Source organism: Semicossyphus pulcher, unplaced genomic scaffold (assembly GCF_022749685.1).
Source record: "Semicossyphus pulcher isolate SPU_LCO1_2020_fin unplaced genomic scaffold, fSemPul1.0.p SCAF_9, whole genome shotgun sequence".
Lineage (NCBI taxonomy): Eukaryota > Metazoa > Chordata > Actinopteri > Labriformes > Labridae > Semicossyphus > Semicossyphus pulcher.
The window spans coordinates 22,209,579-22,228,513 of NW_027211770.1; the positions used below are offsets into that span (position 1 = coordinate 22,209,579).

The 18,935-nt window shown below is 40.5% G+C and overlaps 2 protein-coding genes across 4 annotated transcripts; one reads left to right on the forward strand and one right to left on the reverse strand.

Annotated features, from left to right (window-relative positions):
• On the reverse strand, positions 1 to 3,924 carry cxcr3.1 (chemokine (C-X-C motif) receptor 3, tandem duplicate 1). Of its 2 annotated transcripts, none has more exons than XM_069656008.1 (3): positions 3,872 to 3,924; positions 2,055 to 2,453; positions 1 to 1,670 (listed from the first exon to the last, which is right to left on the reverse strand). In XM_069656008.1, the coding sequence occupies exons 2-3, from the start codon at positions 2,442 to 2,444 to the stop codon at positions 945 to 947; spliced, it is 1,116 nt and encodes a 371-aa protein (XP_069512109.1). In that variant the 5' UTR covers positions 2,445 to 2,453; positions 3,872 to 3,924; the 3' UTR covers positions 1 to 944. The 2 variants fall into 2 exon arrangements, with proteins under 2 accessions (XP_069512109.1, XP_069512108.1); XM_069656007.1 differs by having other exon boundaries at positions 3,879 to 3,917.
• A 10,262-nt stretch (positions 3,925 to 14,186) lies between these two features.
• On the forward strand, positions 14,187 to 18,236 carry trim35-28 (tripartite motif containing 35-28). Of its 2 annotated transcripts, XM_069656266.1 has the most exons (7): positions 14,187 to 14,273; positions 14,364 to 14,836; positions 15,104 to 15,199; positions 15,330 to 15,560; positions 16,286 to 16,308; positions 16,556 to 16,674; positions 16,819 to 18,236. In XM_069656266.1, exons 2-7 carry the CDS (start codon positions 14,414 to 14,416, stop codon positions 17,352 to 17,354), a joined length of 1,428 nt encoding a protein of 475 aa, XP_069512367.1. In that variant the 5' UTR covers positions 14,187 to 14,273; positions 14,364 to 14,413; the 3' UTR covers positions 17,355 to 18,236. The 2 variants fall into 2 exon arrangements, with proteins under 2 accessions (XP_069512367.1, XP_069512366.1); XM_069656265.1 differs by having other exon boundaries at positions 14,199 to 14,836.
• Positions 18,237 to 18,935: the final 699 nt, after the last annotated feature.

Below are 18,935 nucleotides of genomic sequence, written 5' to 3' on the forward strand. Positions count from 1 at the left end.
TCCATATACAAAAATATAATGCATTGTACAGTGGAAAACTGGTACAAAAATGTCCTTTAAAAGTTTCTTTATAAAAGGATAAAAAGCAACAGCGATGACTGCAAAGTAACGTGTTAGTTAGCAGCCAGAAACAGGAAATGACATACAAGAAATATAGATCTTTTATACAAGTCCAGGTGTGTGACCGCAAAATGTTCATGTTCAGCTGCCAATGCACTGTGGACTACAGGAGAGCAATGCCTGCCACAGCTTATATAACATGGAAACATACAGAAACACGTCCATATATATCGGCTGTACATGTCAGTTTATGTCAGTTTGAAATCTTGTTCAGCTTTCATCAGGTCCACAGACTGTCAATAAGAAGTGGATATAGTCACCATGACAGCACCCATTGGTTTTGGACTACAGCTTGGAGTCCTGAGTTTGGCATTGAAGATGTCGCCATCTTGGATTTTGGAGCCAGAAGTGATATCAGGACAATTTGGAGCTTTAGAAGTGGGAGGGGTTATTAACACTTATCAGCTAGTGCAAGCTTTGCTCATTCACCGCTACTATGATGTTAACTGGGAGGCAAATTTTGACTATTGAAAATAAAAATGCGTCTGACTCTTTAGAGTGCCTTTTACAAGAGAAAACTGATAAGGCACAAGGTCACGGTGGTCAACCTCAAGGTAGTACCACCCTAAAGCATACCCGGATTTATCGTCTTTTATACTCTAAGGGGACCATTTATTTCAAATGACCATAAAATCATCAGTAATATTAAGTTTAGGTATCAAATCAAGTGATGTGTAGGCTTTTTTTCTCATGGACGTCTAAGCAACTGGAATTCTTTTTGCAGCCCCGTAGAGTCGCACCCTGCTGGCCATGAAAAGAACTTAACTTGTGATAATGGGAGGCTACATCCAGTCTTATAGTATAGGTTCATGTGTCTTTGTCTCTCAGACAGCGATGGAGTTGGAGGTGTCGGCAGACTCCGACCAAATGGAGCTCCTCCTGCTGTTGGCAGCAGATTGGAGTTTAGCACTTGTCTTCAGCTTGCAGCCCAGAGACCTTAGGATTTCATAGAGATGGCGCCGGAACTTCACCCCCACAAAGGCATACAGGATGGGATTGAGGCTGCAGTGGAGGTAACCCAAAGAGCTGGTGACTATCTTGGCTTTCCCCAGAGACAATGATACTCCGCAGCTGCTGCCTGAATGAATTGTGTCCACCATGAGTGTGATGTTGTACGGCGTCCAGCAGAGGAAGAAAACCAACACCACGGCCATGATGACCTTGAAAGCTTTCTGCTTTTCAAGGCCCTGGGAGCCGCACCGCAGCCGCCGCAGGATGCAGGAGTAGCAGAAGATCAGGACAGCTGAAGGCAGCAGGAAGCCCACCAGGTGGTAGAGCAGCCGTGACGCCAGCCGCCAGTCATCTCCTGCCTCTTTATAGATGAAGTAGTTGCGAATACACTCTGTTTTGTTTCGTCGTTCATCCGTCACATCCTCCAAAAAGATCCAGTCGGGGATAGAGAGGACCAGGGAGAAGAGCCAGACTGCCAAACAGCTGACTTGAACGACCAAGGGATTCCTGCGGGAGTACATGTGGGTGGCGTGAACGATGGAAAGGTACCGGTCCAGGCTGATGCAGGCCAGGAGAAAGATCCCACAGTAGAAATTGATCTGAGGGTACAAAGAAACGTGACAAATCTTTTTGCAACCCCTGAATATGAACTATCATGATGTTACGATACCTCTAATACCTCTTATACTATCGATCCGATACCATAATTTCTTAGCCCCCCAAAATATCATCTGGTTTAAGTTAAATTATCATGTAACTAGATCAAACAGCAGTGGTGCACTGCTGGAAGGGAGTGTAATTTTGGCAAAGTTGGTAACTTGTCAGAAATCAGTGTTTTTCCAACGATCTTATGAATACTATTTTATAGAACTGGTATCAGGGGGTACTTGGTATCGGCCGATACTCAAGTCTAGGATTCAGATCGATACCAGAACAGAAAAAATGGTATGACAACATCTCTTGTTTTGGTACAACTTTCATACCGTAAAAACAGCTCCAGTGATCTTGCAGAGGGGAGTGCCAAATGTCCATCCTTCATCCTGAGCAGCCTGTATGGCCCAGAAGGGCAGCGTCAACAGCAACAGGATGTCCGCCACACCCAGGTGGAGAATGAATGTGTCCGTCACACTCCAGTTCTTCCAGCTCCGAGCCAGAACTCCCAGCAGCACTCCGTTCCCCAGGATGCCCACGATGAAGGCCGCCGAGTACAGAACTGGGATGAACACTGCCTCGAATTGCATGTCCTCGCCCAGGTCGCATACATCACCTCCTTCACAGCAGTAGTCATATCCAGCAGTGGTGTTGTCATATAAATCATCTATTCCATCCAAGAGGTCAATGTTATCAACTGTAATCTTGCCACCACCGTCCATTAGTGAGCTCTGCAGAAGAGGAAATCTGTGTTAATTACAGCAATGGATGTGTAGTCTGTTTCAACCACAAGGTGGGGCTGTTAGCTGCTTTAATTCTGTCTATCTGTCTATCTATGTATGTTTTAAGTAAAGCATATGTTTTCACAATTCAATGTGTTGTTGGAATAATAGAATAATCCTGAAGTGAAGATAATAACATTGAGCTACTTTTCTGTATATTCCAAAAAGTAAAAGTACAACTGGAGGGAACTCTCATAATATAACTGTAGTAATAATAAATACTTTAATATTTGCCGGGAAACAGGGTGTGTTTGTAAGTTGGGGGGAGGGCGGGGTTTTTTTTTGCTGCAGTTTGTGACGGAAGTGTCCAGATTTTTAAGTAATAAATGTCCGGTACTTTAAGCATGAATATCACTTCATAGCAAGATTTAAAGTGTCATAACTCACATGGTAGTCTCATGTTGCACATGCAAAACTCAAATGAGAGAGAGAGATGCTCTTTCTGCCTCCTGGTTGTACAATTATAGGAGGATTTATACTTTATATTTTATTTTATGTTTTGCCAAAGACCACGTTGCGGTTAGAGTTCTTTTCAATTGACAGTTGGTCGACAATAGACGTGTGTGCCTTTTTCACGTCGTCAACGTGATTATTCCAATGGTGTTTGATATGAGGAGTTGCGGGGCAATGTAACTGTATTGTAACACATCCACTGGACCCAGTCTCGATGTTTATCTGAGTAAGACATTTGGTTTGTGTTCGCTAACGGTCCACTTATAAATCATACCATGTGACGCTACTCAACCCCCCAGCCCCCCCCCCCGTTTAAATGTCATTTATTTTATGGTCAACAAACACACTCTGTTTATTATTAACGTTATATTATGACATTTTTTTTATTTGATTTAACAGATGTTGATAAAACTGCCAGGCTACTTTACTTCTATGAATAATAACGCAAGTTGGACATTAGGGTTTTCCGGACCTTTTTTCGTCTCAAACTGGACCTCTGCCTTTTAATTGAAAACCTCTGGTGCAAATCGTAAAATACTCACGAATGTTATAATATCATTTTAAAGCCACATTTAAATACGGTTATGCACCGCAGTAATCCATTAGAGACCTGATTTGATCCGAAACTTTCAACGTAGATCTAGCTTTCTAAAATGTGCAGGGACAAAATATGCAACACCTCATTTACATTCTAAACTACTAAACATAAAATACACATTTTAGACGCAGTTCATGCCTTGCAGTGCATTTCTCCATCACATGCGTCTGTCTGCCTGTCTGTCTGTCTGCCTGAATAACGTACAAGTTTGCTGTGGGATCACAAATGAAACGCCACAAACTACAATCACGTCGGAGAGAAATGTGCATCATATCAAAAATCAACAACTGATGAAAGGTTAAAATCAGAGGCAAACCTCGTACCTGTTGTTCTCTTAGTAGATCGAGTCGTGCTGTTTCCACCTGGACCTGAACGCTATGAAATCTCTTCTCATTGAAACGTGTGTTGAGTAATGCCCGGCGAGGGAGTGGTCGAGCGAGTGAGGGAGAGAGAGAGAGATGGTGGTGATCGTACAGCACGCTTGCACATTTGATATTAAGCTATTTGTTTAGGTCTTCTTGCAGCATGATTTTTCTTTTCTTTTCATCAATCAATCAATCAATCAATCATATAAAGCAGAGCAACGACAACAAAAAAAAGATGGTAAAAGAAGTGTGATATTAGCAGGAACAGCAAAGTATGATTATCGACGGATCCGTCTGATACTAACATTAACATAACTACAGTGCCGATAATATCTGGAGGACTGATAATGTTAATTATAGCAGTTAGAGTCGAGCAGCTCTAAGGTTCACATAATCAATTATAATCGTGACAATAAAAGTAAGACTGATTAATAATAGTTGGAGTTGGAGTCAGACAGCTCGACAGCAGCAGGCTGTCCGCAGCAACGACCCTAGCAACGGGAACCTACTAGACAGGGGAGCTCAAGAACTAAATGGTTAATGTGAAGGACATTTTTATGTTAACCTGTTGGATCTTGTGTCTAAATTTCTTTACTATTATAGAGTCAATAATCATGACATAGTCAGCGAAGGTTAATTCGACGATGCATGCATATGATTATTTTAGAGATAGTGTTTGCTCCTCTCCAGGGTCTTGTACATGATTTACTGTTGCTCCTTCTGTCCTCGAGAGATAGTTGGTGGCCTTGTCTGGGGCCGAGACCTCCAAGGCCAAGGGCTATCTAGCTTTGTCTCAGTGAGAAGGAATTCTATCTGTAATGTATAAAATACACTGTGAACCTTGTCAGTCAGCTAGACAGCTGCGTTCTGTGTAGTACTGGTCTGACCCAGCTCGAGTTGTTAATTGCTTTTACTCATCTATTATTCTTCATTAAATGACATCAAAAGACATCTATGTTTCCCAAAGAACTTTATTGGTCTCGTCATCAGAAAATGCCACCACAGTTAGCAACGTTAACGGGTCATGAACATTTAAAGTTAGTAACATACAGATAGTGTCACAGTTTCCATTTCCTGGCTTCATTCATTCATTCACTCTCAGCCCCGGCCATGCATCCGCTTCCCTCTGCTCTGCTTCAATCAGGACAATCACACACACCTGCCTTCTCATCAGCACACACACCTGACTGCAATAACTCCGCCACTATAAAGACTCCGGTTTCACTCACACTCATCGCCAGATTGTTCTTCGACATCCTGATGCAAGACTCTCCAGTGTTTCCCGATTGGATTACCTGTTGCCGACTCTGCCTGTCCCCGACTTTTCTCTTTCACCTGCCACTCGGTAAAATACCCTGCCTTCTGTACCAGACTACGAGACTTTGTTCAGTCCTCCTGTTTCTCTGCCAGTTTGAAGTGTGCGCGATGCATTATCTCCGTGGAGAGAATACAGGGATTACGCCTGTGCCTGCTGTTTACTGTGTTTCCTGTCGGCTTGTATCTCTGCCTGAAGCTATCAGTAAAAGACACTGTGAAGTGTACCTGGTTGTCTGTGTGTTGCATTTGGGTCCTCTGCCGGCTCGTTACAGATAGAGGGAGAGAGGGAGGGGGGAGATAGGAGCTTGGTGTGTTAGATCCCCCTGCAGTCTAAGCCTATAGCAGCATAACTATGAGCTGGTCCAAGCCTGAGCCAGACCTTATCAAAAAGGAAAGTTTTAAGCCTACTCTTAAAGGTTGGGAGGGCGTCTGCCTCCCGGACCCTGACTGGTAGATGATTCCACATGAGAGGGGCTCTACCTCCCATACTACTCTTGCAATAATTCAACCTAGAAGAAACCAATGCACGGACTAGTTTTTCTGCATCATTTTGAGACAGCATGTGGCAGATTGTTGTTGCAGAGGCTGTCCTTGAAATGTGTTGTATGCTGGAGTTTAAGGACATATCTTGATCAAATTGAACGCCCAGATTCCTAACGGTGGTGCTGGAAAAATGTGTTTCCATCATTGCATTTCTTTTGGACTTTGGCATGTGTTTTTGATAGAAGCCGTTTGGGCCTTTGCAGCGCGTTTGCTTGTGCAGGCGCCACCACAGCGCCACCTGCGCACTCCAAATGTGCAGACATTTCTTGTACAGGACATCTGTGTTGTGTGACCAGTCCAGTTTATTGTTGAGGTGAACATCCATTTGTATTTGTATTTGTTTCTATCCTCTCGACGACCTCTCGGAAAATGCGTTCATTTGATACCTCCCGGTTTAAAAACAGACTGCCTTTACGGGACTTTACACCAACGTAAGGATATGAAAAGGCAAACGCAGAGAATACGTCACTCTGTGTGTGTGGGCTGATGCCCTTTCCAAACTAAATGATGAAGAACATTTCCACTGATTCAATATGAAAACAGAGGTTGTTTTAGGTTTCAGAACGTGCTGGCACTTTAAAGAAAAACACGGTGCTGCCCTTATGAAATGATCATGTGGTATGATGCTGTGACAGTACTGTGTGTTTATTTTTATCTGAGCCGATTTAGGAGAACACCTGCCTTTTCTGCTACTCTGCACCGCAGCATGAAGTTTTACTTCCAGGTGCCTGTCGACTTTCAGATCACTGTTGTTCCTCATCAACTTCCTTTCTGTGCCACAGAAGAGGCATGCTATCATCACGCCATTTGAACGGATGTTTTACTTGAATGAACTCCTTTTAAGTTTCACTGATGTCCATTCATGTGGTTCATTGTTGGGCGTGCTTGCTGGCATAATATGTGTAGAATTGAAGGGCATCCTTAATATGATGTTCAATAAAGCTATCAATTGCATTGGATGGTTTTCTTAACCTCCAGATTTGTTGTCCATGAACACTATGAACACAAAGAGACAAGATGTGACGGCTTACAACATCTGAAACTGAAACACTGGTGACGAGACATTTTCATGTTGCATAGAAGCCTGCTTCTATAAATGAAGAGCTGTTGTTCTTATAGGAAAAAGGTGATAAGTTAAAGGTCAATCATAAGTGATTCACTTGAAAACAAGACTCAATACAGGAAAGAAAATAAAATGAAACCTTAAAAAAGTCCTGCTATGTTAAGAAGTACCCACCAATAGTACATAATGCAACTTTGACAGCTCTTCAAATCATTTCTTTATACATGCTGTGGGCATGCTCTTCAACTTTATTATCTTAAATATAAGTTCACAGGAAAAATAGAGGAGTGAACTTCGGGGCAGAGATGCATAAGAATAATTTGTACTGACACACAAACGTGATATAAAGTTCTTGATTATCCTTCCAAATGAAATGATTTAAATGTGACAGTAAAGATAATGAATGAACGCATTCATAATTAGCTTTTGTAGTTTCATATTAAAGGGATCATGTAGAGCAGGGCTTCTCAAACTTACAGTGGAGAACTTTTTCCAAGGGCCCCCTCATAATCGTAACACCGATTAGGCATATGGTGACTACCATTGGAACTATTTGTATTGTCAAAGTGATCAACCTAAATACTTCAGACCTGTTTCAAAGTGAAAAACATTTGAATCATGTTTATACCACTTACATACTTTAAAACAGTCTTTTTCATTTAAATTGCATGTGGACTCAACTTCACAGCGTTTCTACTTTTCCAGTAATTCATCTTAAAAGCTTTCAGAAGATGAACATCAGCAGGAACGGTTCCTGACAGACTGACGTGATGTGTCACAATCACAATCGTGACTTTGAGAGCCACCGCTGTAGGGCTCAACACCTCGATAGTCTTCACGGAGTGATTTTTGATGTTATGCAGTTGCCGTGTGATGCGTTCAATGTCCTACGAATGATGAAGCACTATTCCACTGGCTAACAGGTTATATGCAGAAATTTGCTGCAATATGTCACAGAAGAAGAAGAATGCAAGTTAACAAACATGGCTGTCAATCATATTTACAACACTGAATATCTCCTAATAACTCCACATTGATGCTTTAAAAGCTTATAGAAACCCTGATAAGGCATATCAGTGTCAAATCTCTGTACACTCATGTTCTCTAACAATTTCTACAGAAATATTCTCCAAAAACCTCAATCTCTTTATCACACCTTTTCTTTTCTCAGTGCTGCTCATATACATCCTGTCATGCAAAAATGACACCTGTGACAGTACAACGTTTTGCATGCCTGTTTCCCCTCACCCATCTACTGTGCACTGTGTTTTCCTGTTTTCTTTCACACCTTTTTTGTTCTTGTTTTGCAAGCCTGTTTGCGGTGATGGGCTGATAGGAGTGCGTGTGGCCATGAAGGTTAGATATTTTCAGCCCACGTGTAGAAAAAAAAGCACTGCTTGAAACTAATTGAATCCAGATTGTCATCAAATACTTCACATGAAATGTCATCAACTACTTTACATGAAATGGAAAGCGCTTGCATGCCATGTGCTTTACTGTTTGGTTTGGCCGTTAAATGTGATGTGTTGAACTTGCAGGGTTCAAACTCCAGAATATTGCATGTAACATTACAGATGTCAGATATGTGGAGAAGGGAGACTTGTTATTTGAAAGTGCACAGGAGATAGAGATGGTTATAGCCTCTGTGTGGTTTGTTTTTCATGAGGCCTGGCAAGTTGTGAGAGTTCTCCTAAATTTAGGTTCTGTTTTGTGCAACTATGGCAACACTTGACTTGAGGAACTGAAATTGATATTTCCATGAGCTAGTTTTAATTCCTATATTCTTGCAGTAAAGTGTTTACTATGGTGTTGCTATGTTTGATCGTGAACCGATCATTTAACACAGCCAGAGGTTACCTAGTTCAGTAACAACGGGTGTCTTCCCTTCAACTTCCTGTGGAGACGGCGGCGAGATACATAGATCACCGCGATAAAGACGCATGAAAGATGCCTTCATTATTTGTGATGTTTATGAAGGAATAAAATATCAAAAGACTTCTCATGCTTTGACTGCCATTTGAGCACCTGCAGAGCAGGGTTCATTTTCCCTCTCAGTGTGAACCCCTTCCTTCCGTCTGCAGGTTCTGGTTTCAGTGTGAGTGGTCGGTATCACCACATTATAGGTTAGTGTGCCACTTAACTTCAAAAACATTGCAGGCAAACAGCTGTGAAACGTTTCAGTCATGACAGGTGAAATCTGGTCGTTACAAAGAGAAATCTCTGTTGACTTTTTTTAAGTGCAGCATGTAGGTGATGTGAGTTAATTGTCTGTTCAAGTCGAGTGAGACTGAAATTTAAGTTTTGGGAAAATTAGTTTAATAGTCTGACATAATTGGGGCGCTGGTTTGGCTCGGTTGGTAGAGCAGGCGCCCCATGTACAGAGGCTACAGTCCTCGTCGCACTGATCGCAGGCTCGACTCCCGGTCTGCCGATCCATTTGGTGCATGTCACCCCCCACTCTCTGCTCCCCAGATTTCCTGTCTCTCGGCTGTCCTATGAACAAATAAAAATAATCTTAAAAAAAAAATAGTCTGACATAATTAAAGTAGTAATCTCGAAGATTTTCATTCAAATAAAAGTCTGTTAAGTCACAGACCGTGGTGATAAGAAGATCTGATAAAAAAAAAACTGCAGTCAGTCACCGTCACAAACAGAATCTCCTCTGTGGGAAACATGAAGTTAAACTAGCTCAGTCATTGTTTATACAGGCTATGGCTAATAACCGCTAACTACGCTGAGGAGCACATAGCCTAGCTTCTCAGCCGTAGCTGGCTGATTCATACGGGCCCGCCCATAGTCCTCAGCCAATAGGCTTCAGCTCGTTCGCGCTCTGCCTCTTTGCCTGCCTCTGGATTGCATTTCTAATATGGCGACCCCCAGCGCGGGCGCAATTCTGGCTTGAAAACGCTACGTCCATTATTTATCACTGTTTATCGCCATGGGTGCCACCAAAGAGAACGAAACTGAAATCTTCAAGATTACAACTTTAAGAATGCGTGTTTTGTTTAACTTTTATTTCATGATGATCATAGCGCTTTGCTTCAGTGTAGCATCAGGGTTTAGTCATGGTCAACATAGCTTTTCATGTTGCCAGGGGTGTTCTCAACACTCAGCATCTTTTACACTTTTACTTCTGCTTTAACCCACTATTATCTGTCCCTGAGCTTAAAGATGGTGTCAACAACATGCTGACTGACAGTTCAGTCAGCATGTTTAGACAAGATACCGAACACCAAAGTGCACCCAAAGGCTGACTCCGAAATGTAAAATGGGATGACTGTCGTCTCAGTTTTGGCTTAGCTATCATTTTTCATTGACAGGCAACAATGCCCACAATGACTGAATACACCTGGAGATATTAAAGGGATAGCTTACCTTGAGTAAAATCCCTTTAAAACCACTAGACTAGTTGATATCATGTCATGTGTTACCTTGTTATATCACACAATCCGATGTTTTACAAAGGAAATATTGCATAAAATAAGATCGATGCAAGCCTCAGTGCCACTTTTTCAATTGCGAATCTTTGCCCTTTAAGGTTAAACAAGACCCACGTTAAGATCACGAGGGGTTAAAACTATCACCAAAATAGCTGATTCGTGCAACTTCTCTTGTAAAAAGATTAAAAAAACACGTCAGCACACTTGTGGATTTCCTGTGAGACATTTCTCACCTTACATCAAAGCAGTATTTTTTACCCTTTAAATTTTAGCAACGCAGCGTTGGTTTTCTTGCATTCGTGAACTTATGTGGCAAAAAAAAACACGATTCTGCCGCGATGCAGAGTTTATCAGTCATAGCAGTGAATGAAACTACTCACAGATTTTAGATAAAGTACAAAGACATATGTGACAATAATATGTGAATGAAATAGCTTCTTTCACTTTCATCCATTTTGTGTCATTACTCTTTACAAATTCACCCCCCCCCCCCCGTTATATTAGAGCCATTGAAAAGGCCTATCCTAATAAGGCGTCTTTATATGGGGAGAGGGGGAGAGTAGCCCATATGTGTAACACTATAACGGCTATGATCCGCCCTGCTTCATGTTAAGCACTGTTTCTGAACTGAGGCGGTAAATTCATCACGATGGAAAAAAGAGGGAGAACCCCAAAGAGAAAATGTCTGCCTTTGGTTAAATAATAAAATGTTCCTGTGCAGTATTTCAGTGTCTGAGTTTCAGTATCACCAAACCCTTGATGCCCTTTACAGCCTCGCTCACGCTCGCTGGGACTGAGTAACGACCTCAGGTTGCCTTCACATGCTTCACACAGTCTAAAGCGGCACCAGGGATGTGTTCTAAGACTGTGGTTCGGGGTCCAATAGTGGGTTGCGGAGCTGTTTTCAGTGGGTCGCGGATGTGTGCTTGGAAAAGAAACTGTTGTGGAAAAGAGTCTTTTATTTTGAAGGACATAGGTTTCCTGTGTGCAGTAGTGTAGTTTAGTTACACTCCATGTATTCACTGATTGGGTACTCACTCTTGACACTTGGTGAGCCCGACGGTAGTTGCATTTATGTTGCTGTTTTTAGCATTTATTAGCAAAGGGAATAATTTCCTCTCATGCACTGCAGCCATTTCGGTTGACTATTATACTGTTGTGTTTTGTGATGCTGACATACTGTGATGTTTCCTTTCCTCTCAGGTCAAAACTGCACCATTTCTCATTAAATGTGTTTGAGTAGTTGAAAAGAAATCTGAAATTTGGGTCACGATGTATCATTTAGGAAGTGGCGGTGGTTCCTGAGGTGAGACCAGTTGAGAACAACTGAGCCGTGTCCTCTGATTGAACAAGGGGAGCATTCTCTCATTTGTTTTTTTAAGATAAAATGTAAAATGCATGAAAACAAACAAATATTGAACTGAGCAGAAACGTTTTTGTCAGAGGGATGTTGGTGCAGGCTGCATGCTCTCTTAGTGAGTCCTCTCAGCTCTGTGGCCTTGAAGGGTGCTGGTATCCTCCCTCTTCCCCCCCTCACTAAAGTGTCCTCAGAGTTTATCTGTCAGGAGTCAGTGATATGCAGCTTGGCAGATTCTGATGCTCACGTTAATCTAAAGTTTTTGATTCGTATTATATAATACAAATCAAATAAAACGTTTAAGTTTAAGTATCTGTAGTCATCAATCTTTTCCTTGTTTGTTCATTGTACCTTTGAGTAAAATGAGATAAAAAATAGACTATAAGAACAACATATACAAAAGCAATATAATACTAAATATTTACACCAGGTGTAATTAAAGAGCTGTACAGATGTGCAGGTTTGTGCAAGAAGATGGTAGTGCAAATGTTTACCAGTAGAAAATTAAAAACAGTTCCAATGTATTAAAGTTGAAGATATATTCTTATATATAAATATATTTCTAGAGACAAAATGTTTTTTGGGGCTTTATGCCTTTATTGGAAATAAAGCTGAAGAGAGACAGGAAATGTGGAGAGCAGAGAGTGGGGGATTACATGCACCTAATCAAACCTGCGGTTCACCACGTTGAGGACTGAAACCTCTTTACATGGGACACCTGCTGCGCCTACTCTATCTGAGCTCAACCAGCAGCATGTCATGAGACAAAATAGTAATCAGTCAATACACATATGTAATAGAGTTTTTAATTACAATTTTATTGACAAGTTATTGAGCTTTTTACACCAAACAAAATCTGAAATTATGCTTTTCTGTGTCATATGTGCACACCTACCAATTAAAGATCAAACCATGCTTTATTTAACTGAAATATAAAAAATGCCATCACTACAGATAAGATAAGATAAGATAAACCTTTTATTGTCCCACAACGCGGACATTTACAGCACACATGCATTCAACTGCTGCTATTTTAAACTGTTTTGGTTTCCGTTTAAAATGGTTGCCAAAAAAAAGACAGACACGCAAACAAGAGTGCGAGTCTGTCCGTGTGATGTGACTGTGAGCTTGAATGTAATTGGTTGTGTTGTTTGAGGACTTCGGCAGGTGATCACAGAAGTCACTTCCACATACTGACACTGTGGCTCCATCTGTTGTATCATTAAGTTTCACAATGCTCTTTTGACTGAAGGGCCAGGATCAGAGATATGTGGTGAAGTAAATAACATGAAGGGGAGTTTGTTCTTTTTAAGAGAGAGCTAAACATCTAAATATGAAAACACTGTAAAAGTGTGTTTGTGCGAAGTCATGATCCTGGCTTGCAGCAGAATGTGTCACTGGGACACATATCTCAACTGTGCACAGCCACCGCAAACATGAGTGAGACACTGATAACATTAAGCTTTTGAAACTTAACCTGCAAGTGAAAATGTCATTAAAAACTATAATTGTACAGTATATTCATAAAATGTTGGGATAAAAAAAGTCAACCTAATCCTCAAGCAGCCCCCTCAGGAAGTCCAGAGTTCCCACTTCCCTTCTGATAGAGGAAGAGACTTGTCTTTACTTACCAAGGGTACAGCACACTGGTACAGCAACTGTTGAGTTATCTGAGCCCTGCAGGATATCAAGCTTGCCTGGTCTTACCTCTGCTGACAAAACTAAACTGTTGAGGTTAGGGTCACGTTAACATAGTATTCCCACAACAGAACACAATTATAGATTTGGAATATAAGCAATATATATAAAGAATGGGGGTTAATCAAATATTGAGTTCAGTAAAACATATGAGTTTGTTTATAAAAAGTGAACAGTAATGTAAATATATTATGCTGCTTTAATAAAGATTACTTATGAAGTAAAGTTGGGTAAATACATTAATAATATATGTAAATATTTTAAGGTTAAGTCTCATATCTACTACATATCAGCACATGGAAGACTGGACTCAAGCGAATTAAAAAATTCTCTCCGATCCATGATGATATTCATTATTTGACTTGTTTGTGCTGTTTCATTATGACCCTCACACTTTCATAACGTAAAACAATATAATGTATTGTTTTTTCCCCATTTGAATCCATAATTTTATTTAAGATATTTGTTTTTATTTTTATACTTTATTTTTGTCTCAGTAGTGTGTCAATATACCTTGACGTTTTTGATTGTTTAGAGGGTGGTACTTGAATCTTGCAGGCTGAAAGAAATAAAGGGGGGGAAACTTGGTGTCCACTAGAGGGCAGTGTTGTTAAAACCCTCGTCTAGTTTGCTGCTTGTCACTGCAACGCGGAAAAGTACAGTAATCCTGAAATACTGCAAGTACAGTAATGCTGAAATACTGCAAGTACAGTAATGCTGAAATATTTATACTTAACAAACTGGTCTGTATGAAATAATATAAAATAATCGTCCAAATACTCTGTCTGTGGAGGTTAGCAGTACACTTTTCTTAGTGGCCTACAGCATACCGGAAATTCTGTCGAAGAAGAAGAAGAAGACGACGACGTAGAAGAAGAAAAAGAAAAAGAAGAAGCAGAGCAACTTGTTTCGCGCCGTGGTTTCTACTTTCAAAGGTAGTCACGGATACTCCTTTTTGTATATATATTTTATATCACATATCACATAACTAAGTGAATGTGTACTTGTTTGTATATATCCGTCAGTTTGGAGTTCTGTCAATAACGAAAGTAAACTGAAGAGGGCCTGGGAAGCTATGGCCGACAGTATGGATGAAGAAATGTCGGAAGACACTTCACGTCTCCAGCTGGACCTGACCTGCCCCGTGTGTCAGGGCATCTTCCAGGACCCCGTGCTGCTCCCCTGTTCCCACAGCTTCTGTGGGGAGTGCCTGCGGAGAAGTTTTCAGCTTAAGAAAAGCTGTCCAGTTTGCAGGACCGCGTTAGAGGAAGGGAAGGACATCCCCAACCGTGCGCTCAGGGACGCCTGTGAGACGTTCCTCAGAGAAGCAAACTGGCGGCCAAACCAGAAACGTGCCGGTGAGGAAACCTGTAACCTTCATCTGAAGCCATTGGAACTCTACTGTGAGAAGGACGAGGAGCCTGTGTGTGTGGACTGTGTGTCGCTACACAGCACACACAGACTCTGGTCACTAAGAGATGGAGCAACAATATGTAAGGTAAGGTGTAATTAACTAGGTGTTACCGATTAAATTGTTTCCTTTAAGTATAACAATAGTAAATAAGAAAAACTTGATTTAAAAAAATACTGAAAATTCTGTAGGTCCTCAATTTCCCCATCAAGTTATTGATGCTTTTCTCCCACCTAAATAATCGGAAATAAAATTCAATCCTAGTATGGATTCAGGGAAAACATCAGTCACCAGCCACCATCTTATCATGTCTTTGCTTTTGGTCAACTCGTATTCCTCTTTGTCTCCCTGCAGAAGGAGCTGGGGTTCAGAGTCCAGATTTTTGAAAAGAAAGTGGAGTCATACAAGAAAATGACACATAAATTCAACAACGCAGTGGAATACATCAAGGTAAAGTTACTGTCACTGTGTTTATTGACTAAGAGGACCTTCCATACAGCACAAGTCACAAACGCACTATAGATTGGGCAGATTTCATTTCATACATTTATAAACAATATCTCTCTTGTACTTAATGCAGGCTCAAGCTGGATTGGCGGAGGAGCAGATCAAAGTGGAGTTTGAGAGGCTCAGACAGGTGCTTGTCACAGAAGAAGCGCTGCGTCTAAAAGCCCTGGGTACTGAGGAGGAGGAGAAGATTGCAGCCTTACAGGAGCTGAATGATAAAACCAAAAAGGACATTGTTGACCTGAAAGAGCTCACTGACTCTCTGAAGAAAGAGATGGGCAATGAGGATGTGCCCCTCCTGCGGGTAAGTGAAGGCAAAACGTGTTCACAGTTACAGTTTTAAGACTGTCATATTTGATTCTGATGATAAAATTGACAATCTCAAAGATTTCAATTTCGTTCCCTTGGGTGCAGCCTAAAGGCGGTGTACGGTAATTGCGGGAGCACACTTCCCAATTTAACCAGATGTCCACAGTTGGCTCCAGTTGTAACTCTTGATTTTCCTCGCTGAGGGCCGCTTTCCTTTTTAGACTGTTTACCTTCATCTGAGCGTCGAATTTATTTCTTTTTCTTTGGATTTTCACTTATTTTTGAAGTTGTATCTGTAATCATCCATATTTTCTTTATTTGTTAAGCCATAGTAGATTACTGTTTACTCGCAACACTTGCAGAGACCGGAAAAGCAGCCGCTTAGCTCCGCCTACCCTCCCTGGCAGACCAACCACTGCTGGGTGATGGAAAACGTGTCACTAACTGGGCGCCGCTTGTGTTTTTTTCCGAAAATGTCGCCACAGACGCCCAGTCTATAATAATACTATATATTTGCATATGTACTATATACTTTGCAAATGCAAAGGATTTCATCAGTGGGCCATAGGCTCAATCACCATCGTGTTGCCTTATTCGGCGATAGACAGTGACTTAACAGACATTTATTTACATGAATATCTTTGAGATTATTACTTTAAGTATTTTCAAGACTTTAAAAATGCATGAAACTAATTTCAAGTGCTCTCTTTTGTGTTTTAGAATTTCAAGAATTTAAAAAGAAAGTAAGTAATTGCAAATCTCACTGTATCATAACAAATAATTTTATTTAACAGAAAATCTCTGAATATATAGGTGTAAATATCCAAATGCAAAGAGGACCAGGGGGTTACATTTCATCATATATTTACAATTTATTTTATTGTAGTTGTCATACAAGTCTGATAAAGACCTGCTTTTTCTATGTTTCTGCTGTGTTTGTTGATTTGACAAATGTCTCTTGTTAATCATAATTTGCCATCTTTGCTTTAGAGCCGAGTGGAAGAGTGACGACCCTCGCCTCTCTGAAGAATCTCTTTTGAATATGGGCAAGCATGTTGGTGCTTTGAGCTTCAAAATCTGGAAGAACATGCAGACCCATGTCAAATACAGTGAGTAAATGACACCGTGGGGACTGGGATTCTATACCCTGACTTCAAAATAGCAAACTACCAGTCTTCTGCAGTCTATAAACACTGTTGACCTGCAATGTTAGCATTATCACAGAGCGGCATCTTGTCTTTTCCTGTATGCAGATCCAGTGGTGTTGAACCCAAACACAGCCTCCCCGTGGCTGTCCTTGAATGCAGATCTGACCGGTGTGAAGGAAAGCTCAGAGCGGCTGACCACCCCCGACAACCCGGAGCGCTTTGATCCCTGCGTCTTTGTCCTGGGTGTTGAAGGCTACACCTCTGGGAAACACAGATGGGACGTCATTGTGGGTGACAACCCCAAGTGGGTTGTGGGAGTGTGCAAAGAGTCGGTAGCCCGTAAAAAGAAGTTCACAGTCTCTACAAACCGCGGCGTGTGGTCCATAGGACTGAGCAAAGGGGTGTACACCGCCTTAACACCTGAGCGTACAGAGCTGCAGGTGGAGCAGTGTCCAGAAAGGATCCGCATTAAGCTTAATATGGATAAGGGAGAGGTGTCATTTTGGGATGGGGGAACAGCGAAGCACTTGGTCACTTTAACACACAAGTTTGATGAGAAGATTTTTCCTATTTTTGGCCCTGGGCTCCACAATACGCCCATGATTCTGGCTCCAGGAAAAATGGCTGTACACACCTCATGATATTCTACAGAAGGATGTAGAGCTGTAGGATTAAAAATACATCTAATAAAAGATGGATAAACTCAACAGCTCACACAGAGATTAATAAATATCTCTGCAATCTGCCAAAGACAAAGAATATTACAAAATTCAGGCCAGAGTATAGATTAAGATGTTTGGTCATAAAATATTCTAAAAAGGGATAACTGAAAGAATATTAAAGACATTGAGATTTGGCATACATTACTATGTCTATGTATCACTACAGTCAGATATATTACTTAAAGCAAGACTTTGAAACATGCTGGCAGCCAATGAATGGCTAGGTTATGAGTAATTAAAAGCCCTGCAAGCTGGATGATGCATAACTTGGCAGAGAATAGTGAAGACCAATGTTGGTGTGCCTTCGCTGTAAGAAACTGGATTGGCCTGATGATTTGTTAATGCACTAGAGAAAATTGTGCAACATTCACCACTTAATATTTCCGCCAAATTTCAAGGGATTCTTTCAAATAGAAAGAAAAATAATAAGTGTGAAAAAAAACTGGAGTTGCTTTGCGTCACTGGCTTTTAAGGCTGTTTTATACATTTTAGTTATTGTATTTCTTTGAGGAATCAAAGAATGATCTGCCTTTATGCTTAAGAATGTGTTTAATAAATGTTCTTAATTCATTTTTTTTTCTATGTTGTGATTCTGCTCAAACTTTGTGGTCAACACTGTCTTCTGAATCTGTTCGGGTTTGTGGATTTTTGGATAATTGTATAAGATTACTCTACACTCACTACACAGTGAGGCCAGGAAATAGTTGTTTGCTCAGCAGCATTTGAAGTAGGATATACTTCTACTGCTTTGAATGTGTATGCTGTTAGGCTAAACTCTCAATAAACTACATTCAAATCAAATTTCTTTTGTTTCATTAAATAGCACCTCACACTGGTAATAGCTATTAACAATCATCCTTTACAGATGATTAGAGGCATTTAATTGATAAGACAAGATAATACTTTGTTAATCCTCGGGGAGAGTTGCAGCAGTACACAGACAAAATGGCAAGTAAGTACAGTATAAAAAATAATAAAATACAAGGTATATGCAGCTGTTACACAAGTAGGAGTAAGTGACAAGTTAAAGTGACAGTTATGGGATAAAGTGACATGCAGGATCAGATAATACAGTATGGAATAAGGTTACAATATGGTACAATATAAGGTGCAGTATAAAAGTGGCAAATAAATACAGTGCATAAGTAATATAACAGTAAAAATTGCAATTATATAGTATAATATACAGTATGGTACGGTAATAATAATGTATATTATGAACATATACATATGGAATACTACAATATGATATACTATTTAATAGTGACTAGTAATTATAATAATAGTTAAAAATAGTGTATAATATGGAGATGTATAAGATTGATGTAACAAACTATGTTAAAGGTACCAACATAATCTGATTTTCACTTATTTTGACTTCAATTGTTATTGACGTATCCAAGCTGTAACGGTTTGCCGTTTTCAGTAACGGTTAATACAAAAGTCTGTCTAAAATGTTTGCATCCAGATGTTAAAAAGTTTTGTCAAGTCTCCACTGGA